Genomic DNA, 21285 nt, shown 5'->3' with positions numbered 1-21285 from the left:
ATTTTACAATTTCCTGTCTTCCTAATATTCAAAATTAAATGATAGTCTAACTGATAGACTAACTGTGCAAGGTTTCTGCATAAGATGACAGAAGTAGTAAGGAAGAATCCAAGCAAAAATTTTCAAAATCACACTCCAGTAAAATCAGCCAAGTATTAGCTTCATGAAAATGTAAACACAGCAGACAGTATCTTGGCTTATGAATTGTGCAGTGGGAGAAGACTCTAATTACAGAAATATGAATCAGCCAATGATTTTTTTCAGAAGATAAAAAGTTCCATAAGATCTTGAACTATAGGGAAATTGAGAGACTGGTTTTAGAGCATGCACTTGTGACCTTCTTCCAGAATCAGACCTCTCTAACAGGTCTTATAAACCCAATCCTGTAAAATGGGTCCTACTGTGCAGCCCTCTTTCCAGTAGAACCTCCAATATTTTGTAGAACTGTAAAGGGGAGAGGAAGGACACTGAGAGGACAACCAAGAATGAGGATGTGTAGGAATGCGCCAAAACTTCTACATCCTGTGAAGTGCTCCTCACGGTTTAGTGCAAACACAGCACTGAGGATGTCGCTCCAGTTTGTCCATGCCCACACAACCCGCTCCTCCAGACTCTCACACGGGAAAACACAGCCACACACCAGAGCTGCTCAGCAGCTATCAGATGGGAGGAAGAGTCAGTCTCTCAGCCCACATACACTCTCCGTTTCCAGGGGTCCATTCAACTTGGACCTTTGTGCAGGACCTCAGCACTTAGCTTTAATCTCCTGTGGCAAAGGAATGTCATATTAGATATAGACCTTTAGCCAAATCTCAAATCCTTAATTTGACCCAGATCTGGGGTTTTATTTTAATGGAGCCTAGCTGATTTATGGGAGCTGAGAATGTGGCATATTGTCCAAATCAGAATTCCATGTCTCAGCAGCTGAGTAAAATAAAACCTTAACTTGTGAACAGAGGTCCAAAGGCAGCAATCTAAATATTTCTAAATGTTCAGTCTAAGTTTATATTAGTTTTAACTTGTTATAAACCATATCCAGCATATTTAATAAAGGATTAGTTTATCAAAAGTCATTTAAAAAGAGAAGAGAGTTCAGAAAAGATTAACAGATACATTTGGGTAATCCAGGTATAGATTTTAAAGTAAAGTTCAGAAGCACTAAACAAGCAGCTTGCAAAACTGCAGATATTTGCACATTACAAAGATCAAAACCATAGAGAAACATATTCAGTGCACTATTTTATGTTTTACTTCTTGCCAGTTAAAAGGGATGTGTTTAGGGCTGTTTAACAAAAAGCAATAGAGAATTCTGAAGCTTCTAGTATATGCTGTGAGTATGGGAGACTGGATGTAATGCAGCAGCATCTTCAAAAGTAGGTCCTTTCCCATTCTTCCTCATTTTGAACAGAGGATAAGCTTTCTTCATACTTCTCAAAGCAATTATCTTATTTTCTGTTGGAAGTCTCATAGGTTTATTTGCTTCACCCTTGTAACAGCATGAAGCATACGCACGGCAGAGCATGGTCACCCCCACAAGATGCAAGGAGCTCAAGCTTACTCCGTAGGCACGCAATTTTGGTAGCATGTCAAAACATCTTTCCTACACAAGTTGCAATTTTTTAAAAGCTTGTGACAGGAATACTTTTTGATAGAGAAAGTTCATTCCTAAAGCGACGCCACTTTGCTAGTAAATCAGTGCTCCCAGTCACTAAAGCTTTATAGAGAACAGGTAACCAGACTTCATTTGGTTTAAAATAAACATTGACCAATTAGTGCACTTTTCTCCAGACTCATTCTTAGAAATAGGAATGATTTTTTTTCCAACACTAACTGGTATGTGGCAGACACCCAGGATTCAGCAAGGGTGATGAAAAGCCTGGCAGACCTAAACCCAAGTAAAAATGGTGTCTAAAAAAGGAAAGCAGTAGAGCAAATGTAATTGGCAAAAGGTGCAATAAGGACAACGTTTCTCTGGTTTAATATGAAAGTGTCATTGTCTGTTCAATGACCCAGAAAATCACAGACACCAATTTATACATGTTGATCAACTGGTAGGCAGAAAAAGGAAACAGATAATCTAACAAAGGTATTTTACCCCAAAATTCCACTTATCTGTGAAAGAAGAAGAAAATATGACAGAAACAAAGACATTAATTAAAATTTGTTAGTAAAGGACAGATTTTTAGGCTGAGATACTTGCTGGCACACACATTGGTTTTCTTGAAACTTCTTGTAGTTACAAGTCTTTCAAGATTTTAAGAAACCTATAGTTATCAATAAGTAAAATGAAGTGAGAAACTTGAAGAATGAATTCTATCTCAGATAATAAAGAAAGAATAATATTACAGTCATATAATTATCATTACTTCATGGCGAATGACATATTTACTCAGCTGTATGTTTGCATGTAAGACTATTGTTATCTCTGGTATGCAGGAAGAACAGAAAAAAGAACTTTTATACAGTGTATAATTGACAGACCTACAGCAGAGCATAAAAGAAAAACACTTTCCAGATTACTTAGTAAGCAATTTACAAGTGTTTTCTCTTGAGTTCATCGGTACAAGAGTGCATGAATTTTAACTAAGTCTTTATACCATGTAAGTCTTGACCAATAAGAGACAAAGCTTCAGGATTTAAAGAAAATTGCAGTGCACATCACTTTAATCTACCAAAGAAATAAGTACAGAATTATGCCAAGAATTAAACATTCAAAAAGTAATAGTTTCTAGGGAATAGTTTCATAGATAGAGTGGATGTATTTATTTTACTATCCTGTTTCTTTATAATTTGGATGCTTCTGCATAGTTAGTAGTAATATCAACTTTGAAAACATGAGACAAAACATCCTGACCACACTTTACAATGATGCTCAGTAATTCAATTCTGCACTGAGAATAAAATTGCCTCAATAAACAACAGGTTCTTCAAGGCTGAAGTTACTCTTTAAAAGGAAAGTAGACTAAAAGTAATTAATTTGAATTTCAAGCAAATATGGATACTTTGCTGCATTGCCACTGAACAATAACAGTGTAGCTGTATTTGGAAATTTTTGTATGTTATTAAGTGGATATGAATTGCTAAAGAGAGATTATGGAAAAATGCAGAAATTAACTTGGGGGTTCAGTACATCACTAGACCAAAGCCCCCAATTCTCCTAAAAACACACCCCCACCCCACCCCCATTTATTCATGTCCAAAGGCCAAAATGTACAAGGAGTCCAGAAAAGGAGGCAATATTTTGTTTCAAGGTCACTTCTTAGGTACTTCCTTGTATGTCCTAATACCCATATGCTGTTGCTTTCTGATACTACAAAAAATGCCCAGTTACACTGGTACTGTGTTAAATCTTCTCAAGGGAGGGAAAGGAACAGGTGTGTTGCATCTCAAACATGTAACTATGGCATGTATTAGAAAAGGCAGGTACACAGAAATGCGTCTGCACTTTAAGCAAAATATGAGCAGGTGGATAATGGTCTGTAATCCTTGATGAAGTCTTTCCCCAGTTTGGGAATGAATTGGCTCCTGAGAAATTTCTCTCCCCCCCAGTTTATAACCTGACTGATAGAACACAAGTATCTAAGACCAGCCAGTGGTGCTAGATATACTTCATGAAACATTCAGAAAGAATCCATGTTATTTTTAGAAAAGCAAAAATGCTCCAGTTATTATAGTTGTTCCAACTTCCAAAAAATTAAATATTTTCCATGCAATGGTGAAATTTCCTTCTGTTGACTTGGCAAAGAAAGGGTACTTTGAGCAGATTTTGTACATCTGCTACATCAGGAAAAACACCTGCTGAAAAATTTCAAGAGTTTCCCAGCACATAACTCTCTAAAGTAATTCAGCATCTAAATGGCATATAAGTTTTATGATATTGTAAGTCAGAGTAATCTTGTTTAGTTTGCCTTTTCATGCACAGATACAATCCATTTAGTATGTCAGTGTACTGCAAAGGCAACTTAACCTGTCACTCAGTGATTAAAGTGCCAGATAGAGATAAATATTCTGGGAAATTAAACATTATTTTTCTTCCCTTCATTATATGAAGTGGCAAAATGAAGACAGAAGAACATTAGAAGCAAAATATTTAGAGGAACATCTCCTTAGCATATCAGCAGACAATAACACCATGCAGGCAATTTATATTCAGTGGGAAAATGGCTACTAACTCTGCTAATATGTTTGGTACATTTTCAGAAAAAGTGGTTTGTTCTGCAGGTCAAGTATTTTGAATGTCACCAGGCTCATACAAAGCAATTCATATGGCATTTCTCTTGACAAAACAAGTAGCTGTCAGAAGTTGACCATTTTAAACTTAACACCAACAGTTTCCGCATGTGCCTGCCTCTAACTTCATTTGCTAGGTTTCTTCTCGACCACAGTATTCTGTATTTGCACTGCAGTTTTCCTGCTACCAAATAAAGCTATGTGCTACCTCAGAGCAGCCAACTTTCTCTAGGTTGCCTGTGGACAAGTCAGTTATCAGAAATTTAAGCATTTCAGGGTAGCTTAGAATTATTATCTTCAACTGGTTTTGCTCCCTGCAAGTGCTCCATTGGTGTCCTGGAGCACATTTCCTTTGTGACAGAGCACACAGATGCTTGTCTGGGGACAATCTGCATTTCTCTTGTCCTGGTAAAGGGGCTTGAAAAGCCCTACCTAGGATCTAGGTCATCATTTTTGAAGGGATCATTTCTGAAGGGGTTTTTTGAGTGGGTTGGGGTTTTTTTGGGGGATGGGGGGGATGAGTCGTTTTTTGTTGGAAAGGAGGAGTAACAGAGGAACAGTGCGCTACTTTTTCAGGTTTCCGAATTCCTTTCTTAACCTTCTGGACTGGAGGCCACTGATGCAAAGCTAGAGAGAGAGTGCCACCGCGTGGCTAGAGGCTCTCTTGGCTGGCAAACTCTACACTTTGGTCCTGCAAAAAAAGAAGGGTTAAGATTGAATGGATTAGGCCCTGGAAAAAAAACAACATAAAGCAGGCTTACCTTCTCTGAGGAGGCCAGAGTTGCAAAAATGGGGACCATGAGAAAGCAGTAGAGCTCTTACTCTAGTAAACAAAGAGACTAATGGATACCCAACAACCAGGAATCCTGTGTGCCAGTTTCCACTCCAGAGACTCTATTTTATGCAGAGGTGCTTAATGCAAGCCTTTCAGAGCATGGGTGATAGAGCCCAGCCTTCCTTTACTCCAAAGTGAATTCCTTAGCCATGAGAGGACAGGGCTGCACTCTGTTTTACACACACCGAGAGAGCATGCAGAGTTTGCCATGCCTTTTTATCTAACCAGGAGAGAGAGAGCGAGCGCGCAACAGGTCTCTAGCCTACTGAGTAGGATACTCAGTGTTTTCCTCTTTGGAAATGTGAGCTTCTACAGGCTGAGGAAAGCATGGGGGTTGAGGTCACCCCTTTCCTGTAATTAAGTATTCCATACCATGATAGCATCACTACCATTCCCTTCTCTGTAATCCCATTTTAAAAATGAAGGGGTGACACTTGGCAACATACGTCATTCCTGGGTGAGAAACCACCACAAGTAACTGGATCTGTATCTAACAGAGTTCTAGATATGTAGCTGCTCACAGGCACCAGTTCATGCCTTCCTGGAAGCAGAACGTTGTTATTTCAAATCAAGCAGAAATACCTACAGCGCCGGCAGTGAGTGCCTGCAGAGCTTTTAACAGCTCAGCAGGGCTTTTTTTGGCTCATTAAGTGCAACAAACTTTTGCTACTGACTAGCTTTATAACTAGTTCTGATTAGAAGCCCTCTGAATCTACATCTGCTTCCTATGTCTTTTTTTCATTTATCATTCAAACACCCCATCCCTCACTGTCTTTTCTAGCAAAGAGACTCTGCAGAGGTATGCTTTTTATACCCTATCTAGGAAGCATCTAGACTCCATGCTGTTCTGTCTTTTTGCTTCATTAAACTAGAATGTTCTACCAGTTATCTAGCAAAAATTGATCATTTACATCACAGGTATGGGAAAACAGAGTTTTATAATATCTCAAATAATCAAACTTCCATTTATAAAGACTTGCACCAGGAAGCACACCAGGTAAGATTCATCTCACCCATCTATAGAATTCTACATTGTAGACAGTTGACCATTCTCTGATGCTAAAGAGAGCAGGCCATCTGACAGGCCCTTCCTGTCTCATGAAGGGAAGATAAATCCTACACTCCTGATCAAAGGGAACAGATCTTAACAGTAAATCCTTTAGCCCAGATTCAGTTCCTCCCAGAATTTGTAAATGCCAACTTTGCTGTCCAAGTGCATTGCATTTGTTGTCACAGAATCATAAAATGATGTTGTGCTTCCTGGAGAAAGATATATTTAAAGGTCTAACAGGTTTTGAAGCAGTTTTTAGAAATCTAAAGTGCCATTTACATATCTAATAGGAATGCAGTTCTTTGAAATCCTATGCCTTTAACCACAGTGAGTAGGAAAACAGAATTCCTGTGTCATCAGAGCAGGGAGAAAAGGCAGTACCTGAATTCTCAGAAGCTGAATACATTTTTGTATGTTATTCAACTGGATTGAAGGGAATGCCCAAGAAATTTAGTGTGCTATACACTGCCCAAGCACAATTTAATATTAAAGGGTGAATTAATAATAAAGGACTGGTTTGCTATGAAAGCAAAAATTCTGTGGAATCGGGGCAACAAGATGACATAGCAACAAAAGAAAGAAAATACTCTAGATTAGGAGGTGCAGCTTCCCTTCCCAGAACACAAAGAGACTGCCTGTGATTACAGCAATCAGAACCAGATAGAGGTTATAAATTTATCTAGTCTGAAAGCGAAATGAAATGGAAAATAGACTGCCAAGCACTGAAAAGCAAGTTAATGAGCAGAGAGGAACATCCACAATTTTCCCAGCTCTGCAGAGATCATACAGGACTTCTGTTGAGTTTTCAGGTCAAGACAAGGAAGAGAATATGGGATAATTAATTTCCCATGCTTAATTGGACAATATGACACCAGTCTGCATATGAGTCTTCAAGGTAAGTTCCTAAGACACCCGAACAGTAAAAAACTTTCAAATTTAATGCTTAGTTCAAGTCTGATTGTGAGTGTCCAAAAAACATTGTGTGCAGAATTGCTTTGAGCAGTACACACATTTCTACAATCAAGACATTAGAGGTCTGATTCACTACTAAAAAACTATACAAAAAAATTATACAAACTATAAAGTTTTTTATTTTTTAAAAATAAAGTTCTGAGATATATTAGTATCTATATATGCTGCATATTTACAAGCAAGGCACTGTCATGTTTATTCTTTTTAGCCATCTAATACTCAGCATGAAACTGAAAACACAGGAGCACTTAAGTTTTCTTTACAGTGTCAAAAGAGAAAATGAAAAAAATAAAAAGCTTAGTGTGCAAGGAGCCTTCTAGAAATAGCATATACAAAAGTGTTTAAGCTCAAGGCATAGAGCTGAAGCCCCACTTCACTTTCTGGACCTTTGAGCCAAGTGCAGGGCTGCAGAGAATTACCTTGTCTACCTAGGATGACAAATGTTCTCTTCAAGGTAATTGACAGGTCACAATTATCATGATAGTTGCAACTATGTGTTATATAGAATAGTGCTTACAGCACTCACTGAGTAAGAAAATGCACTTCCCACCTCCCTGGAGAGTATCTTAAGTGTCAGTCTATCTCAATTATATATAAGTATCCTCTCTCCCTCTAGGGAATAAGTAAAAAAAACTAATGAAGAATTCACAAGGTCAAAGAGACAACAAAAGTCAGATACCTGAATGTATATATGGAAAGCATTCAGTGTGTGGTGTGAATGACAAGTTTTAGGAAAAGATAGATTCTTAGGCAAAGAACCAAAGCAATGAGAGTACGTAGCTACACAGACCAGGGGAAGAAAAAAAAAAGTTTTTTTGCACCTTTCCCCAAGTTTGACAGAAATACAATATGTAGCCAACAACCCCTAGCTGGTTTCTGAGACCATGTGTACATCTTTCAAAGACACTTCCATACTTCCATTTTTTGTAATGTCTCTTAAAAATAAAGTAGCAGTTTCTGTATGAAGTTGTTACAGAGAATGAAAAGGCGTCATTTCAAAATGTATCTGAATATTTAATTGCAACATTATCAGACTTTAAGACATTGACATTCCTTATCAAAATATACAGCATGATCTAATATGTCATTTCTACCATGGCTTTGGTATGAAAATGTTTTGAAGCACAAAGATTTAGGAATTATCAAAATCAACAACCTAGAATTTTTGCAACTAAAGTAGTACATTTTTCTGAACATAATGTAATTATATGCAAGATGGTAGCAAATGCTGTAATAAGTCATTGCAGACAAGACTGACAGTTTTGAAAAGGGTCGGTTAAAAAAATAGATAATTTGTCTTTGAAAAGAGGGAAAGCGGACCTTCACATGACCACTGAAATCCACAAAACTACAACTTACATATTATTAGAGACTTCAGTTACTAAACTAACCAACCAGTTAGTTATTACAACATGTACATAAGTGTTTTCAGGAATTAGAAGATAAATCTTAACTAGTGCCTGTAAGTACTGCAGTAGATTAATTTGATACGAAATTAGGGGTGATGTCTGGGGAACTGGATCAAACAAATTCTCAAATACCCCACCTAACATGCTTGTGCACATATTTTTATGACATCCAGTAAACACAACAGAGCTAGGTCATACAAGAACTAGGTCATGCAAAGAAAACCATCATATGTATGGAGTGTATCTTTTTCATTGCATCTATGTATTGATCATTTTTCAGTATCCATCTAGGCAGAAACAGGAAAGAAAAATTTAGTTAAAAATAAAGACTGTTGGGTTTTGATTTTAGTTCACTGGCTGATCCTTAAACAACAAGTACAAGACTGTATATCTTGGGAGACAATGAAACATAGTTCACTGTCATATAAACTGGTAATTTAGTCTGGGATGCTGAGCTCTGGCTTACAGCATGTGCATAATGAGACACTGAATGCATTCTGCATCCTCCTACAAAGCTAGTGCAATATTCTCTAGGTACTTCTGTAGTAGTTAGACTGTGTTTTCCAAAGATGCTTATGAACTCTTGTAACACCTATCAGGAGCTAGATTTATTCTTCTAACGTTCAGCTCCGTTGCAAAGGTTCTTGCCTTTTGATAGAAGAAGAGAGACATTTCCCGATCCACAAGGAAGTTATGGTAGATGATTGCAAGCCTTGTGTAAATCTTCAGCTGAGCTTTTTTATTGCCCAGGTCCATGGCAGCAGCAAGTGCCAAATGATAATAGCCTGCTGCATCAAAGGGATCCTGAAATAAGAGACACAAAGATAGTACCCTCTATAGTACAACCGGTGTAAGAGGACATCCAAGCTCAGTTTATTAGGTATCAAGAGAGAATAATATAGATTCTGAACTTCAGTAGGTTTTCCCACTTTATTATTTACATTCTAAATGCATAAAACCAGAATGTGGTAAAACCTGATGTTATGAAACACTACTCAATGTAACAATTTTCTGCAGCAGTTTTTCATATTTCTTACCTTAAGGTCATAGAATATAATGTCTCCTAAGATCAAGTACACCTTGACATAATACAGTGTTTCCTCCTCAAACTCCAGAGGAGAGGAGCAGAGGGACAAGGCCTTTAAATAGAAGTGTTCAGCTAGTTCACAGTGACCCAAATGATGATGGATGGCAGCCAGCCGATGGTAAGCTATTCGTTCATTTAGCTGATTTCCTAATGAGATAATATATGAATCAGGATAAAACCAAAGAGACCAAGTAGTCAAATTGTCTCAAACCAGAATACATCTATGCTAATTTTTGGTTTACTTCTATTTGGTATTTGCTGATCTTTTATTGAATAAAACTAATTTTGCTCAAGAGCTACATGGCCAAAACCTGTCCTTTAAGAAAAATCCCACAGAATTCCCAAATGTCATAGTGTAGGATTTGACAGTGTCTGGGATTTTCTTAAGAGACAACTACATTCATATCTCTCATTCATATCCCTCATGCATTCTATGATCCTATGTATAGATATACACAGCCATAATACCATGCATACTTTCAAAGAATAAACATAGATTATTTTGAAAGTATAGTAGCTAATGAGATTAAAGACTCCCTTGCCTCTCCCAGTACATGACAAAAAGGTGATTTTTCAGACTGATCAAAATGACCTGTCTGTACATGTATGAAGGGGCAAGAGGGTTCTTAATCAGTTGAACAGCTCTCAAACTCAAAGAATTTGGAAGCTAGCCCTATCATTTTTGACTACTTTTTCCTAGGTCGGTTCACCAGCAAGGCTATGAGCAAATCTGAAAGAAATATATGACACTCGAAAGCCTCTTGGGATAATATTGTTCATTGGTATTACAGCTTAGCTACGAGAAGAGCACTCAATTTGGACTTGGAATCCCAGGCTTAATTCTATGCTCTACCAAAAGTTTTCCATATGAGCTTGGAGTTAGAAGAGACAGCAATAAAGTTGTTTGTTTTTGAATGGAAGCAAAAATAGCAATGATAGTATCATGAAATCCTGGCAAAAAATCTAACTGAATTCAAAGGAAGAAAACTTTTTAGAATTCTGCCTCATTTTGGGGATATCAGTAATATTCAGCTATAATTGAAATTGGTCTTACCTAAACTTACACTGAGCATAAGAGATGCTCTTGCATATTCCAGACTTTCCTCATAAACCTTCAGATTCACCAGCAATTCCACCAATTTGTTGCATAATCTGAGTTCGGTGTTTTTGTTGCCAGTCTTAACAGCAAGTGGAAGAGCCCTATCCTGAAATGCATAAAAACAGATAAGGTACTGCTGGACCCCAAGATGTGCATTGACAGGCTTCCATTTATGTCTTGTCACACAGTTTCTGTTCATATTTTGCTCTTTGCATAAGGCATTTCTTACACCCAGAAGTTGCAACAGGTGAAATCTATTAACACCATGACAAAGTACTCAGCTGCAATAGGTTATAAACTGTTTGCTGAGAGGATCAGCTTTTGGTTCAGCATTTGTAGAATACCGGCTGTGACAGGAGGATACATAACTATGGATGCAGTAGAAAAACTGCACAAACCTTGTAGAAAGTCACTGCTTTCTCCTTTTCCCAAGTACCATTAAAAAATATGTCTCCAGCAGCTTCAAACAATTCCATTCCTAAATTTGGGTCTCCTGTGTAAAGAGCAGCATTCTGAGCAACCTGAAAAGAAAACAAGGAATGGGGAAAGAAAATCTTGGTTATTTCTTGGTAAAAAAAATCATAAATATTAGCAAATGAAAAAAGATCTTGTTAAGGCCTCTCATTATAAAATAGGAAAAGCTATGAGACCATGCTCTGTCTTTTTGGTACCCTGGTTTTGAGCAGGCCAGCAGCAGATGCTGAAGAAGGAACATAAGGACCTGAGCACATAGCATTATGGTCTCCCTTTTTCTGGCAATAGTACCCTGCTACCTTCGTCAGCACATGGCACTAAAAACCAATAGTGCATTTGATAGCTGCAACATATTAAATTTGAATTAAATTGCACATATCATAGAAATAAATTCTAATTGCAGGTTAGATATTGCTAACAATGCAGATTTAAAAGCCTGTGAAGTGAATTCTGTAAATATATGCAGCTCTACTATCTTGTTATTCTGAAGTAAATATATGCCATGTTAGCAAAAAGGACTTCATGAAAGGCAGCATGCATCCTCCCCGAAACAAGGATTCCAGGATAGTTGGTTACAGATAGGATAAGTAGTAAGGAGAAAGGGGACTTGCACAAGAAGCAAGTTGAAGAATCTTGTTTTGGTTCTGAATTCTTTAGTTTTCAAGTTGCATTCAATTAACACAAGTCCAGCTCTCTACTTAAGCAGAAGCAGCAATCCTTTTCAGCCTATTTTGGCTTCAGGCACATAAGGACTCTATTGCATCACATTTTTGGAAGTTGTTTTACATGCAAGTTCAGATGTGATGACTTGCACAAATTACTGGCACAGCAGTCAACCTTTTAGTGGGCAGATTCCCACTTTGAGGCTTTCCTCATGGAGAGACACTGACTGCTCTAAATACCAGGTTCCGTACATGCACAGTATGGAATACACATGCATGTCCCTGGCCTGCTGCTCCTCTTTGAGGAAATAAAGCAGATGGAGAAAAATCATCCCACATACTGATGTGGCTTTTGTACCACCAGGTGACTGACTTGGGGGCTATCAGCTAAAATCATTCAGTAAAAGAAAAAAACCAAACCCAACCACAGGCCTATAACACAGTCCCTTCCTGTAAGCACATTTATTCAGTTTTCCTGGTAAGTATTCAAAAATCTAACTTAATTGAGAGAGGAAAACAAAAAAATCATTAAAGCAGCCCCACATGTTGTGCCTGAGTACATTTTAAACATAAACGTGTTTTCCTGCTTCTTTGTAGAATTTTTTGAAAACACCTTAACAGATGTGTGATTATTTTATTTAGAGATCATGTTTTGGTACCACTCACACACCAGACAGGACTCTGATCTTACTATACTAGGTTCTGTATACATCCTGCACTACAAGGCAGCACTATCCCTTACAAGGGGAGAAAAGTATTTTTAACCCCTTAACAAAAGCAAGAAACTCGTTCCCCAAATCCTTCAGTGAATTGCTAGAAGCCATATAGAAGATAGCATCAGATCTGGGCTGCAGTGCAGCTCTGAGAAAGACTCCAGATCATCCAGTTTCAGCAGGCACAAGGGCTAGATTCCCATTTCAGGTCATTTTTCAGTCTGTGTTAGCACAGCAGTAGAAGCAGCAGCAGGTCCCAGTTGGTTGTGGAGGGTCCGAGGTGTGCAAGCCACGTGCCTCCTGTCTCACGGTTGCAAAGGCAGCAGCAGCTCCAGCTGGCTCCATGCTGTGCTATGCACAGCCACAGAAGGAAAGCTTTAGATGCTTTGGAAATGCTTCCTGAAAAAGCTGCTCTCTGTTTTCCTGGGGATCTGGCCCACAAGCCAGCATGCTAAGATGATTATTATCTGTTAGCCACCAGCATGTAGCATACATACATGGTTTGATTGCTGCAGTGCTGTAGAGCTGGTAGACGATGAAGAAATAAACAGAATTTACAGAGCAGGCACTAAGAAAGGTCACTGCCCAAAATCTTTCCAGAGACAAGCAACAGATTAAAATGGAGTGTCACCAGAAAACACAGAGACTTTCAGCTGTTGAACAATACATAAATACAGTTACTATATGTTCAGAATATCAGTTAGCAAAATCTCTGGGATCGTTATATTGAATTACTCTCTTACCATGCCACCTGCACCGTGTGGACAGCATGCGCATGCCTGTAAGCGTTGACAACATACCTGAATATAAAGATCCACAAGCTCATTCTGCCTCAGAATGTAATATATCTTTCCTGCCTGTAGCCAAGCATATGCCTCTTTCTCTTTTTTCTGGAGATCTATAAATATTCCAAGGCTTCTTTTGGTATATTCCAGAGCTGACCTGTAAGCCCTGAAACAGTGGAAAACTGCTAATCACTGAAGGGTTCTTCAAAATTGGAAATGTTTTTCTTCATAATGAAAAAAGTTTTATGTTAATGTAAAAAACAATGTGTTTCCTCTATTCAATGCACAATTATAGTTCCTCAGTTATATTCCATTAGTAACTAGCAAATTTGGTCTTTTTCCTCTTCCTTTTTTTGTTCAATCTATGTTTCCTGTTGGATTGTTATCATGTTATATTATTTCAGGACAGTTTATTTTAGATGTGTCCTTCCCCTACACCTCAGGCTAGTGACAGGTGGAAAAATCTTTCCTCATCTTTAGCTCTTTGTTATTATCTTTAACAATTATCATTTATGGCTTTTTCCCAGAAACCTCAGAAAGAAATGGTGTCTGTAAATATTTTTCTAAATATCACCTAGGCCTCAGACTTAAGCACAATTCAGACTAATCAGAGTTTGTAGAAAATCTTGGAGGGGGACAGTTAAGACTTCTAGAGGCACTTAAATTATCAGATCAGTGGGCAGTGACATTTTCTTTAAGTGTAAGGGCACTGCGCCCTCAGAAGAATAGTCATCTTTTCATTAGAAAGACCTGTCAGATTGGTTGAGCTTACAGTGCTTTATACCAGACATAGAAGCCCCAGACTTTCTTATTAAATCCTTCTCTATCTGTCTTGTGATAGACTCCCACCACCTGGACCTGGTGCATTTTCCTCCAAGCACAGGACACAAACATATTAAAATACACCATGGACTGTGCAGTTACAGTGAGTCTTTACACAGTGCGTCTTTAGAACAGCCTACTTAGACCTCCAAAAAGATGCGAAACAAATCTAAGTAATATGCTCCTTAGTATTTCACACTATCAAGACTTCAGTTCTGTCTCAACATGGTATCTCATCTGAAGGAAAAGAAATGTTTTTACCACTTCCTGATTCTTACAGAAATTGAAGAGACCTGTCACTCCTTTTATACTCATGAGAGGAAGTAAAGATCCACTGAACAAGCCTGATATTTCAGTTGTCTTTTCTTTGCTAACAAGCTGCTAACATGAGGAAAGGCAAGGTAAAGTAGTCCAACTCAGCCCAATTACTGAATGCCACTTCCATCCCTCCTTTGGAGTTTTTGCTTTTACAGCAGACAGAAGCATATACTAATCTAAAACCCAGCACGGCAGTTGGAATGGGTCAGGTTGAGTCCCCTGGTGTGGCCGCAGTAATTTACAATGGAGGTTATGACATCAAGGACATTACTGTTTTCATTACTTCATCATAGACACATATTCACAGAATACTGTGATACTATGGTCTAATACCATATTGAGTACATGCTATTATCCAGTAGTCTGCTGAGGTTACACAGCCAACATTACTTGGGAGCCAGGCTTCTAGGCAAGGAGCAGGGAGTGGGACTTGACGATCCTTATGGGTCCCTTCCAACCTGAGATATTCTATGAATCTATGATAAATTCCATGCACTACAGGCACACAAAACAGCAGCTTCTCCAGCTAGTCAAATCCTTCTGCAAATTCCAGGTAGTTCAAAATCTTAACCAAGTCCTTTGTCTTCAGCCTCTTGAAAGGATTTTCACCAACTATCTCATTAAACAGCAGTGAACAAAGCAAAATAAATTAGGCGACACATTAGGAAAGTTAGATGCTTGGGCTGCAGCTATTTAAAGCTAAAATAAGCATCTACTCTCTTTCCACAAATAAGAATATTTTTTCTATCCTTACTGAGGCATGCTTGAAAATACCTGAATCTAAAGTGACTCCCTGAAGTGAGATACAGTAAGGGGGGGGGGGGGGGGGGGGGGGGGATCAAAGCTGCCTTAAAAGCACTTTAAAAGTTGTCTAGAGAAACATGTAAGTTTCCCCAGCACCTGTTAGTTACTATAAATTGACTTGTGCATTCTGTTTTTTCAATAAAGCAAAGCAAAAAATTGGTATTCTGAAAATAAGAGCAGAAATAGAAATTGCTGGAGACTGACACTATGCAGTTTTGCACATAGGATTTGTGCTTATATAAGTTTTGAAAAAAGCATTTCCTCAAAGAGGAAACTTACACAGAGACAATTTGATGTATGACCTGTCTGGAATATGTCACTTGGCTTCTAATGGAAAAATTGTCTTGTAAAAATCTATCATTGCAAACAAGTCATCTGCCAGCAATAATCCTAGAGCTATAGCACTCCTCAAGAGTTGCATAACATATAATGCTTTTTAAGCGTATTTACATAGATTTTTAAAATAATTTGGCTCTTGAAGTGGTGCTAATCCCTGCCGAACATCTTGTCTCCCTTGAGAGATGACAGTTACTTAAAAAAACCAAGAGACATCTCTACTAGCACTGGACCCTTTAAATCTAATCAAGTGTATTTGCAAAACAGAGTGGAAAAAACCCAGTCATATTCAGGTCATATCCAGCTGTGGAGCCTTCAGCACAGGAAAGACATTGACCTGTTGGGGCAGGTCCAGAGGAGGGCCACCAAAATGATCTGAGGGCTGGAGCACCTCTCCTACAGGGACAGGCTGAGAGAGTTGGGGTCGTGCAGCCTGGAGAAGAGAAGGCTGCGGGGAGACCTTATTGCAGCCTTTCAGTACTTAAAGGAGGACTTACAACAAAGATGGGGACAGACTTTTTAGCAGGGCCTGTTGCAACAGGACAAGGAGCAATGGTTTTAAACTAGAAGATAGTAGATTTAGACGAGACAAAAGGAAGAAACTTCTTTTACAATGAGGGTGGTGAAACATGGGAACAGGTTGCCCTGAGCAGTTATAGATGCCCCATGCCTGGAAACGTTCAAGGTCGGGTTGGACAGGGCTCTGAGCAACCTGATCCAATTGAAGATGTCCCTGCTCATTGCAGGGGGTTGGACTAGATGACCTTTAAAGGTTCCTTCCAACCCAAAGCATTCTATGATTCTATGATTCAGCTACTGGAAAAATTCAGATCCTTTAGCATGACAGAAAAGATACAATCAGAATAATAGCAAAGTCATTCAGCATGTCTTACCTTTCTGTTCCTAAAGACAAATAGAGCTGACTAATGGTTTCCAAAATTTGCCCCTCCAGAACTTTGTTGGACATCTTTCTAGCCAAAGATAGTTGATATTCATTGTAGATGACACACTGAGCTTCATTGGGAACAACTGTACTATAGAACTGACACAGCAGTTTAATTGCTTGTAGTTGACCTAGGGGAATAGATTGGAAATGCTATGGAATCTCTATTTTAAAATGAAAGTTGAATTAGTTTTAAAATAATTCATTCTTACTTTTTCACATATTCAGCCCAGTAAATGAACAACAATATAAAAGCCATAACAAGAAGATTCCATTGCCAGTTTCTTCACCCCCAAAGTTAACAGAGAGGTTACGTCAAACTTGATCTCCAAAATAAAATAGAAGTCACCTTACCTGCATAAGCTGCCTCAATCATAGCAAGAATAAATAAAGCATGGGTCTTCTAAATACAACTATTTTATGCAAAGTAATCCAGATTACTGTTGCTTTCATACTTTTAAACTCAAGTCTGGCACTGTTTGTACTACCAATATCATAACTATTGTAAATATTATTGAACATAGAAATCTCTAGACTTTTTACTAATTAAGTTACTTGATTTTTTCTTAACATTTTGTTTTCTCTATCTTTTCTGACAAACCTAAGTACAACCAGAAGTGCAAGGCAACATGTATTTATTTCTCCACCATTATGGGACAGAGCAAAAATTTCAATCCCTTTGATAGCTATCATAATTGGACATAAAGTGTTGTTTAAGGAACAACTATAACATACCTAGGAACAACTATAACATACCTATATAACAAACATTCCCAAACAGGGTGTATTTCATAACTTTGAGAGAAAAAAATATGTACTTACTTTCCAGATGACTTGTCTCCATTGCAACTAAAAAAGCCCATTCATAATAAAACCTTCCCTTTTCTCTTTGAGTTCCACCAACATAGTAACATCCCAACTGAAGGAGGACTTGGATAAAGTCTTGGCCACAGTCCATACTTGGAAGTTTGGAGAATAGCTTCACTGCCCTGATATAATAATGTTCTGCCAGCTTGCTGGCTGCTGCATGCAGGCAGAGTGTCCCAAAATTAGCTAGGGCTATAGCTTGGTTATGGGTCATATTGGTCTCTTCTGAGAGACGCAATGCTTTGTGGTAGCTCTCAGCAGCTTCTTTTGTATTGCTTGTTCTTTTCAAAGCAATAGCAAGCATATTATAAGCGATGCCTTGTTGTTGAGGATTGCTCCATGAAGAGTCTACAACAGCATTTAAAATGGCTAAGGCCACATCGTATTGCCTGTAAAGAATGTATAGCCAAGCAAGTGAAACCAAATGGTTAATAGTTTCCTCTGGCTTAGCAGAAACATCAGAGTCCAGTGCTTTCATCATGTAAACAATGGCTTTTCCATACCGTTTGTGGTGGCTGTACAGTTTTGCTAAGCTAAGATAGATAGTGCTGCATAGTCCTTGGTGCTCATTAGTAAACACAGAGGAAAGTGCTTGTATGAGGTAAGGTGCAATTTGGGATGGGAGTATTTGTCTGAGTTTTCTCAGGCCATAGAGCTTGGGAGCATTTCTGATGACTAAATCAATCCTTTTCAAGGAATCCATTAAAGTACTGGAACTCTGGGAAGAGGCGACCTTTATGCAACTTAATACAATGTGCGGTAAACACTTTTCATTGTAGGACTCCGCTAGTTTGAAATAACAGTTGTTTGATAAGCTGTTTTGTAAACCCAAGTCATTAAGCAACAGTTGAAACCTTTCCAAGAATGGTAGTGCCTCTTCATGCTGTTTGCGTGCATTGTAATGTTTTGCCAGTAGAAAGCATGCCCTTGCCTCTGCATGTTTGTTCTGGCTCAAAATTGTCCTCTTCAGAGCATACTTTAGAATATCTGACTCCAGGTCAGCACTGGAAATGTAGTTGGGAATTCCCATGAGAAGAGATGTAGCCTTGTCAAAAACATGAGCACATTTTTCTTTGTTCTTCTGTGTCAAGTAGATGACTGTTAGATTTGTATAAAGAGCAATTACAAAGTACAAATCACTAAACCCTCCAGCTACTGCTCCCAACGCTTCCTCAAAATACACCCGAGCTTGGGAAAACTTCAACTTTTTAACACTGAGCCTGCCTAAGAGAAAGCATAGCCTTGCTAGTGCCCAGGACATACCAGATTTCTTTGCCGATTCCCTTGCTAGTCTAAAAAAGCTAACCAGTTCTTCTTCTTCTGAAAATCCATAAAACATGCTATTGATAAATGTGTAAGAGAAATCATACAGGCTTTTGAAGTTTCTCTCATACTCTTTCCTATTTAAGAAGAGTAACAATGACTCAAAGATGTCAGATGCTTGAACATCATCTTGACTTATGTGGAAGCAAGGTCTTTCAGGTGGAGGAAAGATTTCTATACTTGGAGAGCTAGCAGAATCTTTTACTTCAGTAGTTGGCTCTTCTGCCTGAGTGGCCTCCAAATTCTTGAAGTTCTTCAGGAATTCTTCTATCTTGCCATTCTTGCTAGTGGATCCTGTGCTAGAGTGTGAACATTGAATTTCTGAAATTCAAAAATAAATTACAGATCACAACTTCATATGTGCATGCACACAGAGATCTTTGATAGACCAACAAAAACATTTATCAGTAGAAGATGCTGTTAGGAAAATATTATGTAAACATACTGCACTTTCTTAACAGTATGTCTAGGAGACAAGCCAGAGGTGGGGAAAGAGAGATCAAGAAGGATCAGGGAGGAACAAGTGTGGGAGACTGGAGGAGTGGGGATAAACAGGACTTGCCACATGTAAGCAGGTTGCTGATCAGTACGCTTGCCTAGCCAGGCCCTGTACCTGATCCAACACCAATCTAACTGAAGTCCAGCGTTAATTCAAACTGGTTTATGTCCGAGTGTATACTCAAGAAGTATACTCTGACTGTATATTCTCTGTTCTTTCCGTATATACATGAGCGAGAGAGATCTGGCAATGAATTACATTTCAGACTAGCTGGTAAGCAGGAGAAGACCAGAATCTGGAAAGACCCAAGGTCTGAACTGGAGGCTGAATACAGGGCCCAAGGTCTGGGCATGGATACTGGATGGACTTAAGGTCTAGGGGAGCTGTGACTTTGAGCATGCATGTGAGTTGAGTAAGGGTATGCCTATGTCCTGATGGAAAGCTAAGGTAGGTTAGCTGGAGGCAGGGGAAGAGTAAGACTGAGCTATTTGAATTGTTGAAGTGTCATGTGGGTGCTGTGAGGTGCCTGCAAAGGTCCTGTTCCCCTGTCCATGTTATCTCTGTCTGGCCAGCCATGCCTGTGTAATGTGTAATAAGGTTTCTTCTTTCAATCAAATACCAACCCTGATTCTCTGCTGGCACAGATTAACTTTCTCGAAATTACCAAGTTTGTGATGATTGATGTGGTTATTGATCTAAATTCTCCTAGTACTGACACTGTTGAATATTTAAAAAAAAAAAAAAAAAAAAAAACAGACATGCCACCACTTCTTTAGTCCTCCCGCTGTTATCCAGCCAAGGTAATAGGGCAGGGACTAGGGATGTAGTTTGCAGGCACAGTCAGTGTAAAGCTTACAGCTGCATATCAACAGGAGCTTATAGAAGTTGCAAATTTAGAGCTCAGTTTCCTTAGAATATAATTTCTGAAACTGTTTAGCAGAATCATAAATATGAAACTTGGTATTTAGAAAAATGTAGTACAATACGAATAATGATAGTGACAGCTTAGCAACTAAATGCTGAAGGGAAATAATTCTGCATCCTCATCAAAATATCTCCTTTGGGAAATATAATTATGGGATGAAGTTTTCTAGCAGATGGAAAATCTGCTGGAATTCAAAGTCAGCACTTGCCAGGTGCCCCATAAACAGTATTTTGCCCTGTCAAACAACATAGGGGAGGCAGGGGTGGTGCATGTGGGTGTGTCACAGCAGTAAAAATAAGTCATACAGTTTGCAATGGGATAGCAAAGTCCAAGACAGACATCTGATATTAGTGAAAACCCACAATGTCTTACAGCAAAACCTAGCAGTTACAGCAAACCTAGGAAAGCAAACAATGAGAGAAGTAAGTTAGAATGTGAAGAGACATTAGAAAGAGAAAAGCTGGCAAAGATACCAAAAATATCAAAAGTCACATTAATTTTATGTAAAAATTGTATGCATATGAAGTATTACCACATTCTGGTTCTTCTAATTGGTCTGTAAGAAAGAAAAAAAAAAAGGCATGTTAGTTATGGTATCTTAGTTCTTATGGTATCTTATTTTTCAGTTTTAAATATCCTAAAATAAGGCTATTTTTTAGTTCAGAATTCTTTATGTAAGAAAAATTGGATATGTCCTGGAAATTTAGAAGACAAATTTCTAAGTCTGACCCAAAACTAACAGATACTAGGGACTTACCCTCCTGCTGATACAATTCACTGCTTTCTACATGGTTATCATCATACACCTACCACTGCTCAGTAAGGTGGGGAGGCAGCTGCATATGGCAGTTAGAATTAAAGCCAACCTGTTCTGCATGAGGGATGTATCACTGCTGCATTAAAATACAAGTGGCAATGTAGATACAATCATTCTCCACAACCCACCCCTAAAGAGGTAAGAAAAAGCCCTTAATATTACTGAAATAAGTTTTAGCATCACTCCCGGGATAGGGGAATAATTATTTAGGGTAGGTTGTGTAGATAAGTGTCAGACTTTGTGGCTATTCCAATAGCATGCAGATGAAAAATCCCTGTATCTATCTTTTCTTTTAAAAGGTGTATCTTTAAATT

General features: G+C 38.4%; 1 protein-coding gene across 1 annotated transcript in view; it reads right to left on the bottom strand.

The window, feature by feature from the left end:
- Positions 1-9070: 9070 nt before the first annotated feature.
- SH3TC1 (SH3 domain and tetratricopeptide repeats 1) overlaps positions 9071-21285 on the bottom strand; it is a 28265-nt gene continuing 16050 nt past the window's right edge. Inside the window, exons 10-17 of the mRNA XM_075709571.1 lie at positions 20687-20710; positions 17363-19051; positions 16491-16671; positions 13333-13483; positions 11082-11204; positions 10639-10789; positions 9535-9731; positions 9071-9301 (exon numbers count right to left, since the gene is read on the bottom strand). Coding sequence (XP_075565686.1) covers positions 9071-9301; positions 9535-9731; positions 10639-10789; positions 11082-11204; positions 13333-13483; positions 16491-16671; positions 17363-19051; positions 20687-20710 — 2747 coding nt within the window. The remainder of the gene's footprint in view (positions 9302-9534; positions 9732-10638; positions 10790-11081; positions 11205-13332; positions 13484-16490; positions 16672-17362; positions 19052-20686; positions 20711-21285) is intronic.

This window comes from Pelecanus crispus, chromosome 4 (assembly GCF_030463565.1).
Source record: "Pelecanus crispus isolate bPelCri1 chromosome 4, bPelCri1.pri, whole genome shotgun sequence".
Classification (NCBI taxonomy): domain Eukaryota; kingdom Metazoa; phylum Chordata; class Aves; order Pelecaniformes; family Pelecanidae; genus Pelecanus; species Pelecanus crispus.
Note: the sequence above shows the minus strand (reverse complement) of the source record. Positions and strands in the feature narration are given on the sequence as shown.